This window comes from Pogoniulus pusillus, chromosome 5 (genome assembly GCF_015220805.1).
Source record: "Pogoniulus pusillus isolate bPogPus1 chromosome 5, bPogPus1.pri, whole genome shotgun sequence".
Lineage (NCBI taxonomy): Eukaryota > Metazoa > Chordata > Aves > Piciformes > Lybiidae > Pogoniulus > Pogoniulus pusillus.
The window spans coordinates 7,687,649-7,703,600 of NC_087268.1; the positions used below are offsets into that span (position 1 = coordinate 7,687,649).

General features: G+C 42.1%; 1 protein-coding gene across 8 annotated transcripts in view; it reads right to left on the reverse strand.

Moving 5' to 3' along the window:
* Positions 1-13,127: 13,127 nt before the first annotated feature.
* BBX (BBX high mobility group box domain containing) overlaps positions 13,128-15,952 on the reverse strand; it is a 133,241-nt gene continuing 130,416 nt past the window's right edge. For all 8 annotated transcript variants that reach the window (XM_064143146.1, XM_064143142.1, XM_064143145.1 and 5 more), the window contains one exon: positions 13,128-13,985. In XM_064143146.1, coding sequence (XP_063999216.1) covers positions 13,898-13,985 — 88 coding nt within the window. In that variant the 3' untranslated portion in view covers positions 13,128-13,897. The remainder of the gene's footprint in view (positions 13,986-15,952) is intronic.

The following is a 15,952-nucleotide window of genomic DNA, read 5'->3' on the forward strand; positions in this document are numbered from 1 at the left end:
AAACCAAACAACAAACTAACAACTCTCTGTGGGCTTTTCAGCTGTGTGGCAGCTGAGCATGGCGTGGGACATGGCCCATCAGCAGCACATTTTGCTGCTGCTGTCCAACAAGTTTTCAGATGGTTGAGAAAAGTGAGCAGGGGAAAGGTGGAAAATCCTCTGTAAGTAAAGCTTGGCAAGCCCAGCAATATAAAAGCAGAGACTGATTTGTCCCCATCGCATCTGTTCAGCTGGACAGCAGACTGGACAGAAGTGGCAAAGCCAAACCAGTCCTTATTTTAAAGCTGTTCTTATTTTTAACCAGCTGCTTCTATCCTGGTGGCAAAAGACTTCCAGCAGCTGAAGACTTACGGGATGCTGGTTTGATGCTCAAGGCAGCTGCACATTCCACACACGCCATCACATCCTCCCACTGGCACAGCAAAGGAGCTCCCACCTAGGTCGGAGGCAATGTGTGGCAGCCAAAAAGTGAGACCTGCTTCCCCTCCCCCCCCCCCCCCCCCCCCCTTCTTTTCTCTTCTCTTCTCCTTTTCTTTTCTTTTCTTTTCTTTTCTTTTCTTTTCTTTTCTTTTCTTTTTTCTTTCCTTTTCTTTTCTTTTTTCTTTCCTTTTCTTTTCTTTTTTCTTTCCTTTCCTTTTATTTTTTCTTTGCTTTTCTTTTTTCTTTCCTTTTCTTTTCTTTTTTCTTTCATTTTCTTTTCTTTTCTTTTCTTTTCTTTTCTTTTCTTTTCTTTTCTTTTCTTTTCTTTTCTTTTCTTTTCTTTTCTTTTCTTTTCTTTTCTTTTCTTTTTCTTTTCTTTTCTCTTCTTTTCTTTTCTTTTTTCTTTCCTTTTCCTTTTCCTTTTTCTTTTCTTTTCTTTTCTTTTCTTTTCTTCTTTTCTTTTCTTTTCTTTTCTTTTCTTTTCTTTTCTTTTCTTTTCTTTTCTTTTCTTTTCTCTTCTTTTCTTTTTTCTCCTTTTCTTTTATTTTCTTTTCTCTTCTTTTCCTTTTCCTTTTCTCTTTTTTCTTTTTTCTTTTCTTTTCTTTTCTTTTCTTTTCTTTTCTTTTCTTTTCTTTTCTTTTCTTTTCTTTTCTTTTCTTTTTTCTTTTCTTTTCTTTTCTTTTATCTTCTTTTCTTTTCTCTTCTTCTCTTTTATCTTCTTTTCTTTTCCTTTTCCTTTTCTCTTATCTTCTTTTCTTTTCCTTTTCCTTTTCTCTTATCTTCTTTTCTTTCCCTTTTCCTTTTCTCTTATCTTCTTTTCTTTCCCTTTTCCTTTTCTCTTATCTTCTTTTCTTTTCCTTTTCTCTTTTCTTTTCCTTTTCCTTTTCTCTTTTCTTTTTCCTTTCTCCTTTCCTTTCCTTTCCTTTCCTTTCCTTTCCTTTCCTTTCCTTTCCTTTCCTTTCCTTTCCTTTCCTTTCCTTTCCTTTCCTTTCCTTTCCTTTCCTTTCCTTTCCTTTCCTTTCCTTTCCTTTCCTTTCCTTTCCTTTCCTTTCCTTTCCTTTCCTTTCCTTTCCTTTCCTTTCCTTTCCTTTCCTTTCCTTTCCTTTCCTTTCCTCCTTTCCTTTCCTTTCCTTTCCTTTCCTCCTTTCCTTTCCTTTCCTTTCCTTTCCTTTCCTTTCCTTTCCTTTCCTTTCCTTTCCTTTCCTTTCCTTTCCTTTCCTTTCCTTTCCTTTCCTTTCCTTTCCTTTCCTTTCCTTTCCTTTCCTTTCCTTTCCTTTCCTTTCCTTTCCTTTCCTTTCCTTTCCTTTCCTTTCCTTTCCTTTCCTTTCCTTTCCTTAATTGCCTTGAAGGCTCTCCAACTAACTGCACTTGTGATCTCAGTCACCAAAAGCAGTAAAAAAATCACTCATCTTGCAAAGGGCTTGGAGTATTGTGGGAATTCCTCAGAGACTCTAGGGAGTGTTTCAGAAAAATCCATGCTTGGAGTATCTAACCTATGGAATCCACAGCTATGCCCTGGAGTGTTGCAAGGGAAAAAAAACCCTCTTGTTTCATGCTCAAGAAATGGTGAGTCTGGAAACTGTGAATCTATTCTCACTATACTATGAATTTATTCCTCACAGTGAACTGTAAACCCATTCTTAATAAACCAAACCTCTGTTCTCAATACAATGTGGAACTTTTTAGATCAATAAACTCTTTGATTTTCTGAGTGGTCCTAAACCCCCAAGAAATTTCTCCTGCATGAAGAATAAACTTTTAGTTTGTCATTAAATAAAGAAGTTTTTCAATCCCTGCTAGCAACCCTTGGCTGCCACTACTAGAATCACTTTGCCAAGATGGAACAGGACACACCTATTTATACAAATATATATATAGACTTGGTCTGGGCTTTTTTAAACCAGTTGCAGATCAAGAAAGTCTGTGAATATGAAAAACCTAAAATGGATTTGTACCTATCATAGTGTTCCCACGCTTCTCAGACATGAGACAGATCAGAATGACTCTCACCAATTGTTTATGTCAAATGTTCTGCTGGAATAGGCTAAAATAAGGACCCAGCCCTACAAATTATAGAGAAATTTTTGTTCTCCTGTCTACCTGATGATCGAGGTACATTTTGCCATCAGGCAGACACATAAACCTGTCAATTAGAGATCTATTTTCACTCATTTTTAAGAGCCCAAGTGCCCAAAGCAAGGCTGTGTTAGTGCAGCTGTCAGACCCTGTGGCAGCAAATACTGTGCATTCCAGGCAGTTTGTATATACAAGCTACAGAAGACTGAATAGATCAGTTGTGGGTGGGTGCCACTAACATTCTGCTTCATTTTGTAAGGGCTCTTATGGGCATTCACTACTTCTGCTGTTCCCAGAGGCCAGCCCAAGCGAAGCTGTTGGTGCACTCAGGTGCCCTTTACCTGAGTATTTCTTCACTGAGCACAGCAGAGAATGCCCAAGTGACTTGTCCAGGTGAGTGCCAGTGCTGGCACCATCAACCCCACATCCTGTCCTCCAAAGCAGCCAGTAACTGCACTGGGCACAGCCCATGAGGCAATCCTGGAGGATGCTGAGAACCACTGATTACCATTTCAGTGCTTCAGATCCACAGTGGGGCTGCTGCACCTGCTCATGGACAACAGGATGGTATCAAGACTCACTCTACTCCATCTGCAACTGATCTAGGCACCCATGACCATCTTCAGGGGCAGGGGCAAGTAAAAAGTGCTGAGCAAAGAGCTCAGGACAAGAAGCACTGCAATGAAGCCTCCTCTAACTTTGCCACACGCACTTGGCGCTGATGACATGCTGGATTCAAGAGAATCAAATGGGTTTTAAATTCAGCTGTCCTAATGTTTAAACCACTTTCCTTTCATGCAACTCAGCACAATCACCCAGTGAACCTGTGCTGATACCTGCCAACAGCCTGTCCTACATCTGCAATCAAACAGCTTCCATGTCCCACATCTTGTAAGTCCAGCAGTTCCATCCAGCGCCATTGAGCAGCTCTTCAGCCCTAAGACATTCCCTTGCTGGTGTGGACGTTTGCAACAGAATCCAGCAGTCACTGTCACTTTAGAACCCCCCCCCAGAGCTGAATTAGCTGTCTTCTAAATATAAAAAGGAAAGCTGGTTTGGAAATGTTATCTACCACAGCCAAACTCTCCCTCCAATGCTTTCCAGGTCTAAACCACAGCTTGTGCCAGCCAAGCACAACAGGTTTTCATGAGCCACAGGAGGAAGAGTATTTTAAGCCCTGATTAAAATGATGACTACTTGGTACTATTTATTGCATGCATGCAGGGAAGAAGCACTGTGGTGTTAGCAACACTTATGGCATGTGCCAAATACCTCGGTCATCTAGGTGGTGTGACTTTAGAACTCCACCACATCTGAAGCAGCTCACATATTATTTCAGGCTCAAAACTCACCACTACAGTCACTGAAGCAAAACACAGCATCCCAGTCAGGCTGCAGACTAGAACAGAACTGTACTTTCTTAATTTCTTCTTTGGTTTTGGTTTTGTTTTCCTGGCAGACCTCGCACTTGAAATTGAAACCTCCTGAAGACAATGAAATAGTCCATCTGCTGAGATGGTTCATTCCCCTGACACCTCACTTCCATTAGCACACATTCCTCTCAGCAACAAAAGGAAGCCCAGCTTTGTTGCTGTAACCTGCCACAGTTCCCAGAGCTGCTCTGACTGAGGACACATTTTGTGCCTCACCCTCAAAGTACCACTCACTGAAACCTGGAAGCTCTTTACCATTGAGTTCTTAGCTAGGTTAGCTTCATTTTTTTTTAAACAAGAATGTCTCTGAGCAGCTGTGGGCAAGAAGTGATCCCAGCTGCATGGACAAAGGCAGACTTTGCTCTCCTGAAGGGCTCTCATGGTGGAAGTGCCTCTCTCTGCCAGAGCCTTGCTCCATGACAACCACCACAAATGGGAGTCCTAGAAAGCTTCACTTTTGTGAAGAACTCATCTTGAACCAAGCCAGTGGACCAAACCAGATGGAACACTTCAGAATGCAACAAGGAACAGTCCTTCTGTCAAGACATGCAGTGAGTGTAATCCACACGACACAGCTCTGACCTGTGCTGATGGCAGCGGCGTGCTGCACGGGGTCTAGCGAAGTGCTGAGCTTTGCAGGACAGAAAAGCCACTAACTCAAGACCCCAGGTTCACTGTAACGTGCACAGCTCAGAACTAGCCCTGCAAAAAGACTTGCTGGCACGACAAAGCCACCACCACCAAAACCTTTCAGGTGTGACAGACTGGGACTAGCTGGTTTCCAAAGTCTGTGTAACTCCTGACAGACTGCGAGGCGTTTGAATAACCCACAGTGGTTAGAAGAGCAGCACTTAGAAGGCTCCAATCAGCACAGACATCCCACTCTAGCAAACTTTCTGAGGGTGGTATCTGAGACCTCAGACCTTGAAACTGACAGCAACACGCTGCTGAGTCCCAAGACCTCCAGCTGCAATGTCATTTCAAGAAGCTCACTCATGAAGACACAGCAATCAAGATTTTCACACTAGGAAAACCTGAGATCATGAATCCAGGTGTGCACCAGAGATTAAGGGAACCAACCCACACACACTGGAAGGAGGAGAACTGATGCTCAGGTTGATCAGACTGGACCCTGATGGTTTGCCTTGACTGAGAAGCCTTCAGTGGGCCTTGTATCTCACTTTAAGATGCACTCCAAATACTTCTTTTGGAGCAGAAGGACATTTGTTCAGAGCTCAGGTTTTTCCCATTACCCTTTTTTCTCCCTTAAACTGGATGTTGTTTGATGGTCTGCTCTTAAGTGTGCAAACCGTCATAGATGAACCTGACATTCTTGGTGCTACTTCATACCAAACACTAAGAGACCAAGCAAAATGTAAAGTGGATTGAAGCATCAGGTGCTTACATTGAGAAAATCCCAGTTAGGTGCTGAGCCTGGTGTTTTGACTCACCAGGCTTGATTTTTGGGCCTATTTCAAGCAGTTCCTCTTTTCATGGCTTTATTGAAGTGCTGCTCTGTGTGTAGCAAACTTTTTTTTAATCACTTTGTATGTAGGTTGGATTTCCAAATGGAGTTCCAGCTGGGGTTGAGACAGACACCTCTCATCTTATACTGGCTTTCTTCTGCTGAAGAGCTGACATTATCTCCTGCTGAACCCCTGACCTTATCTTCTCCTGTGGATCTAACCCTGTCTTGTCCTGTCAGAAAGTACCCAATGAAGCCTACCTGAAATCTCGAGTACATCTGACATACAACTCTATCAGATCTCAATTTCTTACTGCTGCTGTGCCAAGAACAGTCCCCCAGAAGAAGCTGGCACTGAACAGAGGGTAGGTGTGACATCTCATAGGTTTTAGTTCTGAAAACAAAGCCAAACAGAACTTTGAGGTAAACCAGAGGAATGCATCTTGCTGTTACACTGCATCTTGGTTACAAAGTGCTAGTGGCCTACTGAGGAACCAGACCCCTGACAAGCACAGTTAGGGGCTGCTCAAGTATACTTTGCATCTCAGTCAGTGCTGTTATGTTGTAGGGAGAAAAAAATGAAGTCTGTGTGAAAGCAGGGTTTGCCACACATTAAAAATCTGGGATGAACACCAAAAAGGACCCCAAAAATGGTACGGAAGGGATAACGATGCGGCACCTAAGTGCGGCACTTGAGGAGGATGCCTTTCCACTCCGCCTTCTGCTGAAAGTATCAGTGGAAGCATCAGTCTCTTACCTGACAGTTAAGAAAGTGTCATTTCAATGCCATGCAGCTTCAAGAAGCAATGTGAGTGACAAGCCAGATCTAGATGCACCAAGAGTTAGCTGAATCCAATGTCTTGTGTTGGAAGAACCAAATGGGAGCAGATGAGGAAAGATTGGAGTTGGAGGAGTGAAGCTGTACGGTAATAAACAGTGTCTTCAGTGTCCCTGACTGGCCCTACTATGCTGCAAGAACACACTTCTTAAGATTTCTTCCAGCCTTCTTTGTCCTCTGAATCAGTGCTTTTCTCCTCCTTCCCCACTCAGGACGTTTACATGACCTTTAATGCTGCAGCTCTTCCACTCCTGCCTTTCGTATCAGACATTCTGGTGCATACCCATTAGAGGAAGTGCAAGACTCTGCACTTTGCTTCTTCCCTGAGTAAATGGTTAAGAAAAAAAAGAACCTAAAGGCTTCCCTTCTGCTAGGTCTGGCTCAGAGAGAGTAGTTCCACTCTTGTGTGAACAACTGGTGTCTACATGAAGTCTTGAGTCTTCTGATATCAGAAAAATACATGGCAATCAAGGAGAGAAGACAAGATCCCAAAGTCTGCCTCTCAAGCTTCAGAAGAGTAAAATATATAGGCAGAACACAGTCCTGGTTTAAGTAAGTTTCCAAAGCAGTGAGGACCTTTAAGTTTAAACATCAATGCTGCTGCTTATTTCTAAAAGAGAACCCATTCCTAAGTAAGTTCTCTTAGTGTCCCAAGACTAAAACCATAGCAAGGGCTTCTTCAGGTGAGATGACTTCTCTTACACTTGAGCAGACTATGAACAAGCTTCCCAATGGTGCAAAGAGATAAAATCCAGAAACATGAAGTGGATACTTGGAAAGCTCAGGAGAAAAGGGTGATGTTTCTTCTACAGCCTAACAGCACTGATTCCTGTTCCTCCTTATTCCACTATCTCCAGTTTTATGCCAGCCATTGAATGATGGGGATGCCTGCATGGATCTATGGCTCTTTCCAACAATGTCCAACTGTGCTCACCAGGAAATGTAACAACAAAATGGAAGCTCCCATTATAGCCAGGTGTAAGCAAGGACAAAAAAGGCAGAAGTTCTCTGCAAAACAGGTGGTACCTTTACAGCCACTGAGTGGATGATCTGTCAGGAATTCACAGATCTGAGGCTACAGCCCTGGGCTTTGGCATCTTCCATTTTCAGGTGTAAAATGAGCTTGTTTCTGTTTTATTAAAACAAACAGCTAACAACTCATACTGTGGCTAAAAAGTGATTCTGCAAATGCTGCTAACTCGGCCATATGGTGAAGACAGCAATGACTTGGTAGAAAAGCAGGTGAAGTATCAAAGAAGGTCCTTTTGAACAGCATTTATTTGCAATCATTAGCTTTAAATGGGAAACTGCTTACAGGCACAGAGGCTAGAGAACCCAAATAAAGAACTCTATTGGCAGGTCCTTATCAGATAGTTCAAATCTTTTATTAAATATTTTATTCAGTTCATTATCACAGTTTAATGTACTTTTAGCATGTTATACACATGACTTAACATGTGCACTTAAAAATATCAGAGGAGTTGGGGGAAAGCATGACATTCTATCAATGTGCTTACTTTAACTACACACATCTAAGAAGGCAGTAGCTCTGTTATACCATTGATGGAGAGAAACTATTGTAAGGCATGTTTACACCGAGCTTTGGAGAGAATCTAGCCAAACACTGGGGCAAACTTCAGTGGAATGCTGTGTGAGAACAGAAGTTGAAGGATTAGGCTCTAGAAAGATAGAGCACAGCCAGTAAGTTGTGTTAAACTGTCAACAGCTACCAGTTCTGAAAAGCAAGCACTGCTGAGAAAGAAGGGGCTTGTAGCATCCAGGTCAGCAGGATCTGTCTTTTTTTTTCTTTTCAGGTGTGACTGCTGAAAATCACACCTTCTGGGGCAATGTGAAAGAAAAGAGGCTGACAAGGGGGTTGGAAAACTATCATCTGAGAAATGTCACCTTGGTTTACGACCTAAGATGGGAACACTTTTGTACAGGGAGTGCACTCAAAAAAGTCCCTGCAAGTCCTTGCCCTCCAATGTGTGTGTTGTATTTGCACACACATGCACGTGTCTGCTGCTTCTGCTTTTGTCAAAGCCCCAACCACTGATCGTAGCAGTGCTGGGGGAAGAATTAAGGTATCAGTGGCAGGGATTGAAAAGAGTAGATCAGACCTGGGTAGCTGGCCTGTACAGGTGTTTTTCCCCAGCAGAGTACAGTGTGAGTCTGCTGGTAAATGCTAACAGTCAAGACCCAGGAACTCCAACAGAATTCTTTGGAAGCACTGCAGGCCCTAGGTGACAAAGACGTGCCTGCCCCAGGAACATCATGCAAGCCCAAAGAGTGCAGTGGATCCATAATGGGGACTCTTACACTGGCACAGTGCAAATGTCAAGGCTGACCCTTCACTAGGGATGGTTTTCAGCTTAAGTGCGGATCTCTCAGGGCAAGTCCTCCTTGGTTTCTGCCTTAGAAGTGTTAGTGGGGGAATGTAAAATATACACTCATCTCATAAACTTCTCCAAAGCTGTTGATTCAGTAGAAAATACTGAGTCTAGAAATGACCAGAATGGTTCTTAGGTGAGAGTATGAACCTCACTGTGCCCTTTTACTGGCGACTTCAGGGGAGGAGGCAAGTGCAAATGCACTCCTCCACAGCTCACAGTATTCTCAATTGCCTCAGCATCCTGGCAGCTGTATGTAACAGTTCGGCAACACGTACAAGTATCACAAACCATGGCAGAGATACCTCGGAGCTTCTACAGCCTACCAAAGCACAGCAAACAAACAGTGGCTAAGGTATGCTGTCCAATGCACCAGCTGCACAGTTCTGTTTCCTTGCAAAGTCAGGATCGCAAACTGCAGGGTTAAGATTCAAGAGCAGCATTTGGCTTCACCGCATCAACTCTGGCAACATCTCCAGTCCACCACCCCATGATCTGAAGTCCACTACCCTACAAGCACTGCACTTTCTGCTCTCACAAAACCTGATCTCACTGAACTAACCACAGGGTAGCAGACCCATGTCCTGCAACCCACATGACCAGGGCAGACCTTAAAGAAAAATGCTCCAGCAACATAGTTTTGCCACCACTCAATATTCAGCCTCTGTGTTGACTGCACTATGTGAAACCTGCTCTTGGAAAGTAAAGCACACAGAGATACACCAACAGCATCCATGGCAGGAAAAACAACACCATTGAGCCTGAAAGCAAATGGAATTTAATGAAAGTAGTCTTAGAGGAGAGGTAGCCATATTAGACTTAGCATTAAAACAAAAACCCAAACAACAAGGGAGTGCACTCAAGAGGGTCAACATATAGAAGTCTCCTGCAGACCCATCAGGTTTTTGTTTTGCCTACATTTTCCTTGCCAAATGTACACACCTAGGCGCGTGCATACACACACACTCACACACACACGCACATATATACACCTTTACTTCTAACTCCCCTTTGCTGCTGTAACTTTGCCATGCTGAGAATGAAGGCCAGCTTTCCCTTCATCCTTTTTTCAGCTGTCCCCATGTCTGCAACTGCTGCCTTCAGCCTGCTCAACATCTGCCCTAAGTCTGTTCCACAGAGTAGCTAAACAAGGCAGTGGAAGTTAAAACAGCCTCAAGATCCCACTCCAAAAGACCACAAGGCATTCCCCCCTTCTGATGTGAGTTACTTCTCTTCTGGGTTTCTACCTGACACAAACTGCAGAGCGATGATCTTCAGCTTGGAGCTACAAAGGCAGCTTTCACACCAAGAGTCAAGACCAAAGCTGGAATTTCAACACCACAAGTCCACAAACTTCTCTACCAGTCCCTTGCTCCTGTGCCTCTTTCCAGCAACGCTCATCACTTGAACTTCAAAAGTCATGCACCAATGCTACAAAATGGAAACTCAAACTACCAAGAAGTCTCTTACTCATGACTTTGGGATACTGTATTAGTATAAAAAGAGCATTCAGTCATCTTAAATAAATATATTCTATTTCTGAAATCACAGCACATTCAAAGGGTAGTTACTGCCATAAGCAGAGCATTAAGTGATCTCCATAGACGTTTTTAGAATCACAGAATCATTTTAGGTTGATCTTTAGACCTTTTAAGATCGCAGAGTTTGGATTGATTTGGTCTAAACTCCGAACAATAACCTACTGTGGGGATAAGAATCTGCATCTCAAATGTTCTGTAGAACATTTCTCCCATACTTTCATACAGTACTATAACAATTAAGGAGACATTACAGTAATTTTTTTTCCTCCTAGCTGCTTAGATCTGTAGCTTCAGCTACGACAATGCATTTTTGTATACCTCAACACTAAGTATGAAATATCAAAGATCACTAAATAAATAAAAGCCAAGGAAAACTGGGACAGTACTGCATGTTAACACTTGAGACAAGATTCCCCCCTCCCATGGAGAAGTCACAGAGGACAACTAGGGTAAATGCTTTTCTTTTTCTTTTTTTTTTTCTCTTTTTTTTTTTTTTTTTAAAGAAAGATTTATACACAGGTTCAGATCCAGAAAATAATGTGAAATGCATAAATATTGATAGCTTTAGCTAAGTTAAAATGGGTTCAGTAAAGTATGATACAACATATTCAGAATAAACAAAGCAGAAAAGCGTCATATTTTGGTTTGCTTGAGATATACATAAGGTGCAACAATTTCTTCTCTAGAGGCATTTGTGGACAATGTGTTAACAGGTAACAGTGTTTGCTGGTATACTGAAGTACACACAATAGCAAGAAGATTTTTCCAAAATGGAAAGCAGCTGAAACCAATAAAAAATCGAAACAAAACAAAACGAGGAAAGAAAACAAAACCATAACCAAAACAACCCCAACCCAACCCCAAATACAGGAAGATATTGGTCTGAATTTTGTGGTGGTGGTTGTTGTGCTAACAGACTTTGTTACCTGAAAATACTGATACCTCCCCCCCCCTTTTTTTCTAGCAGATTCAGGGAAAAAAATTCTAGCTACTGAAAATCAAGACATCACTCAGAGAACCAACAAAGGCAAATGCCTAGTGAACTATAAAGCTTTGCAGGATTTCTGCTACTCTCAGTGCCTAATCGCTTAAAAATTAAGCATATCTACAAAAAGGTTTAATAAGTATCTGAAAACAGTCATATCCAGTAAACTGACCCAAACCCTACCCCCTTTCTCTAAGGGAAAGTCAAGGAAAAGCAGATCAAGTAAGATCATATAGAAAAAAGTAATTTTCTGTTTCTTTTTTAAAAAAGGTACCATTAATATACAGAAATATCTCCAGGAACAATATTGAAATTTAACTCCAGGAAGGATGGGGGTGCTCTTGACAAAAATATATCTACTCTAAAGGCTTCTAGAGAAATAAGTTAGTACCACTGTCAAGGTGAACGGCCTGCACTGGAACAATATTTGGATTTCAGCTAATTATAAAGTGGTCCAAAACTCCCAACAGCCACCTTGCTGTGACCCAGCAGTTTTGTTTTGTGGTTTACTTATTTTTTTTTAAAGTTTTTTTTTTTTTTTCCCCTGTCTTGTTAAAATAACTTATAAAACTTTAATAAAATCTTATTAAAAATACTGCCATAGGCTGCAATGGCATTCTAGGGGCATATATTATATATTGATATATACTCATATATATTCATATATATATTCAGACCTATTGAGATATATATATATTGATATATACTCATATATATTCATATATATATTCACCTGAATTTTTAAAAAGCCTTTTCACTGACTCATGAATTTTTGTTGTTCTTGTGTTGCTGCTCCCCTTCTTCCAAAAGGTGCTGCTTCAGTGACACTTCCCCAGCTACCTGCCCTTCTGCTGAACCTTCAAGCCTTTGTCTCAACCGGTGTGGTGTGTTGTCTGCTGTTTCCTGACGCTGAACCAAAGACTGTCACTTAACTACAACAATGAAAGGCTAAAACTTAGCAAGCGTTAAGAGACTTACTCTCCATATGGCTATTACATCAAATTAGTTACAAAATAACCCCGAAACACCTTATCAGTTCATCAAGTATAAATAAGAATGCCTGACAGAATGATGTAAACTCGCATCATTTAAAGACTTAATTCAAAGAACTTCAAACTCAAGCTAATACTATCAAAAGTTCAGCCGGTATGACGAAGACTTAATAGAAAAATTATTGCTGGAGTCCAATTTGGTAAATTGTTGTGCTACAATGCAAAAAGTAGGGAAACATCTTGTGCTATAGAAGAAGTACCCTGTGGAATTTGTAGCTTCAGATCAATTACTAGCCATCGCTTTGCGTCTACTGGTAGGAAGCGATGCTCGGTTATACAATAGTGTTAAGTCAGCAAAAGGTTAAGAGGCCAAGTGATACACTCGGCCTGCTCTTGGGATGTCTTTGTGAGAGCACAACACAAAAATTCAACAGAAGCAAAGAGAAACTGGCAGATGGATCTGCGTGGAAGTCTGAATTCAATCAAGCATTACTCTCTTCGGTTGTAGTTTGTCTGTATACAACTTGCCACTTTCCCAACACAAAACTCTCAACGGCCCTTTGATGCAGACTGTGCATAGTTAACTACAACAATGCCTGTTGTCTGGAAAATGGAAACAAGGATGTGGATTGGTGCGCATGTATGTCCAAAGTCACGGGTTTAGGGTTTTCCAGAACGCTGAAATAATACTAAGGTCACTTTTGATAAAACTCCTTTGCAGTATCTTTTTGTTTTGTTTAGTTTTGTTTGTGTAACAGGAAAAGTTTCACCAAGTCGCTCAGGTATCTATGCAAAAACATCAAGGAACCCTTCAAGGCATGAAAGACAAAGTCAATTATCTGCAGCATTTGCTTGTCCATACACCACTCCTTCTGTTTGTTTGTTTTTTTCTTCCTAATGCACAACATCCTGGTTATTGAAAAAAACTAAATAAAAAATTAAAAAAGGGAAAAAAAAAAAAAAGAAAGAAAGAAACAAACCCAAACATAGCCTGTCAAGGATTTTTTTTTGTTGTTTTTGTTTTCTTCCCAGTAAACTCTACCACGCCGGTGGCAAATATCAAAGTGCAGAACATCTGGACCACATGGCTGCCCAAACACCGCTAACAATGGTACATCTGTCCAGGGCCTGCCTTGAGTTCTCTGGAACAGAGCTTTGTTTTAAAGTCATTCTACAATATAAACGTAGGCATAACCTATTAATATAAACCATCTTAGAACTTAAATCTTCATGTACAAAAAGGACTAAGAATATCTAATAATAACTAGTGCAGTGCGTCAGTGTTTTCATTGTTGGGTTTTTTTTTTTCCTGTGGTTGTTGTTGTTGGTTTTAATTTTCATTTAGAATAACTAGGTATTATATGAAACTAGTTGCCATACTCTCTGGTTGGTAAAAGAGATGCTGTCTGTGTGAGCTAACAGTAAAGGCAGCCTTTTTTGTTGTTGTTGTTGTCTTTGTTTCACACCAACCGCCTAGTCAACTGTTTTAAAAGCCTTCAATAGAAAGCAAGCTCTAGGATCATTCCACGTCTGTTCAGTAAAAGATAATTAATATCACCCTCTACATACTGGGTTCCCGATTTGAGGACCTGGCCCAAGATGCTAAGGTCTGGCTTCCAGTGAATTCTGGGCCACTCAGAGCAATAAGCACTTGCTTGCAGTCTATAGTTTCCATCCCATGGACTGACTAGCTTCCCTTGGTAAAGACAAGGCTAGGAGATTAGGTAAAGCACAATGTTTTACAATAAAGTGGAGCTTCACTGGTCAGCGCAGGAAATAAGCACTGGAGCCTGAGACATTTCATTTGGCTGTCCATCGTGTGGGAGAGGTGTGGCCCTCTGACTTCTGCAAAAGAAGAGAAGAAAAGCCACCCATCAGTAGATATCAGGTACCAGATATTAGATATCACCCGTTGTTAGATACTGGGTATCTACCCATCATTGGATAGTAGGAAAATTTTCTTCACTGAAAGAGTGAAGAGTGGTCAGACATTGGAATAGTTTACCCAGGGAGGTGGTGGAGGTGCTCAAGAATCACAGAACAACAGAATTGTTTTAGTTAGAAAAGATCATCAAGTTCAACTGTCAACCCAGCACCACCATGACCGTGAAACTATGTCCCACAGTGCCATGTCCACACCTTTCTTGAACACCTCAGAATCACAGAATATTAGAGGTTGGAAGGGACCTTCAGAGATCATCAAGTTCAACTCCCCTGCCAAAAGCAGAATGACCTAGAGTAGTCTGCATAGGAATGCATCCAGACAGGCCTTGAAAGTCTCCAGAGAAGGAGACTCCACAACCTCTCTGGGCAGCCTGTTTCAGTGCTACATCACCCTCATTGTAAAAGGTTTCTCTCCATTTTAGGGTGAAACCTTCTATGCTCCAGTTTGTATCCATTGTCCCCTGTCTCATTGCTGCTGACCAGTGAAAAGAGATTGGCCCCATCCACTTGACACCCACCCCTCAGATATCTGGATACCTTGAAGATCTCCTCCCAGTCTTCTCTTCTGCAGACTAAACAGCTCCAGGTCTCTCAGTCTCTCCCCGTGAGGGAGATGCTCAAGCTCCCTAATCATCCTTGTGGCACTCTGCTGGGCTCTCTCTAGCAGATCCCTGTGTCTCTTGAACAGGGGAGCCCAGAACTGGACACAGTATTCCAGGTGAGGTCTCACCAGGGCAGAGTAGAGGGGAGAAGAACCTCCCTAGATCTGCTGGACACACTTTTCTTGATGCAGCGCAGGATGCCATTGGCTCTCTTGGCCACAAGGGTACATTGCTGTCCCATGGAGAACTTGCTGTCCACCAGGACACCAGGGTCTTTCTCTGTGGAGCTGCTCTTCATCAGGGCAACTCCTAATTTGTGCTGGTACCCGTTGTTATTCCTCCCCAGGTGCAGGATCCAGGGATGGTGACTCCACCACTTCCCTAGGCAGCCTGTTTCAATGCCTAACCATTCTTGCAACAAAGAATTTTTTCCTAATCTCCAATCTAAATGTCCCCTGGTGCAATTTCAGGCTACTTTATTTTGTCCTATCACCTGATATCAGGGAGAAGAGACTGACCTCTATGTCACTCCAACCTTCTTTCAGGGAGTTTAAAGAGCAATGAGGTCTCCCCTCAGCCTCCTCTAAGTACATAGCACTTTGGAACATGGTTTAATGGCCACGTGGTGTTAGGCTGAGGGCTGGACTCAACGTTAGAGGTCTTTTCCAACCAAAACAATCCTGTGATTCTATGATTATTTGGAGGAGGGGAGGTATTTTTATCAGAGCAAAAAGTATGGGAATTGGCCTGTGATACGGTTTAACACCTGGCATTACAACATCTGTTGCTACAGATGCCCACACACCACTGCCAAAGGCTCTGTTCAGAGTTAGTCCTGCAAAAGGAAGACAATACCCTCGAACAATCTGCAACACAGTGGAAAGGCTAAACCAAGATGTCACAGTATTTGAAGGCACAAACCAAAATGCAGAGCTCTAGAGTGAGCTCAGAGCGCACCAGTGCTGTTACTCATTTTGTAAGGGAGTGGCTTCAGCCCTGGGAAGCAGAGAGTAGAGGTCACGTTTGGCAAAAGGAAGGTGAATGCAGACACACGTGTCACGTTCATGCAAGCCAACAGCCAGCTTCTGAGCAGTATGGAAATGCACTCATCAGCAGAGACGCAGATGTTGGGATGACTACAAGTTTCATGACTTAACACTTCATCAGCCCAGCACATCTTTTTCATCACTACAGCAGTGTTAATTTAAAACTGATCCCCTGGCACAGGGATAAAAAAAAAGAAGAAACAAACTGCACCAGAATTCC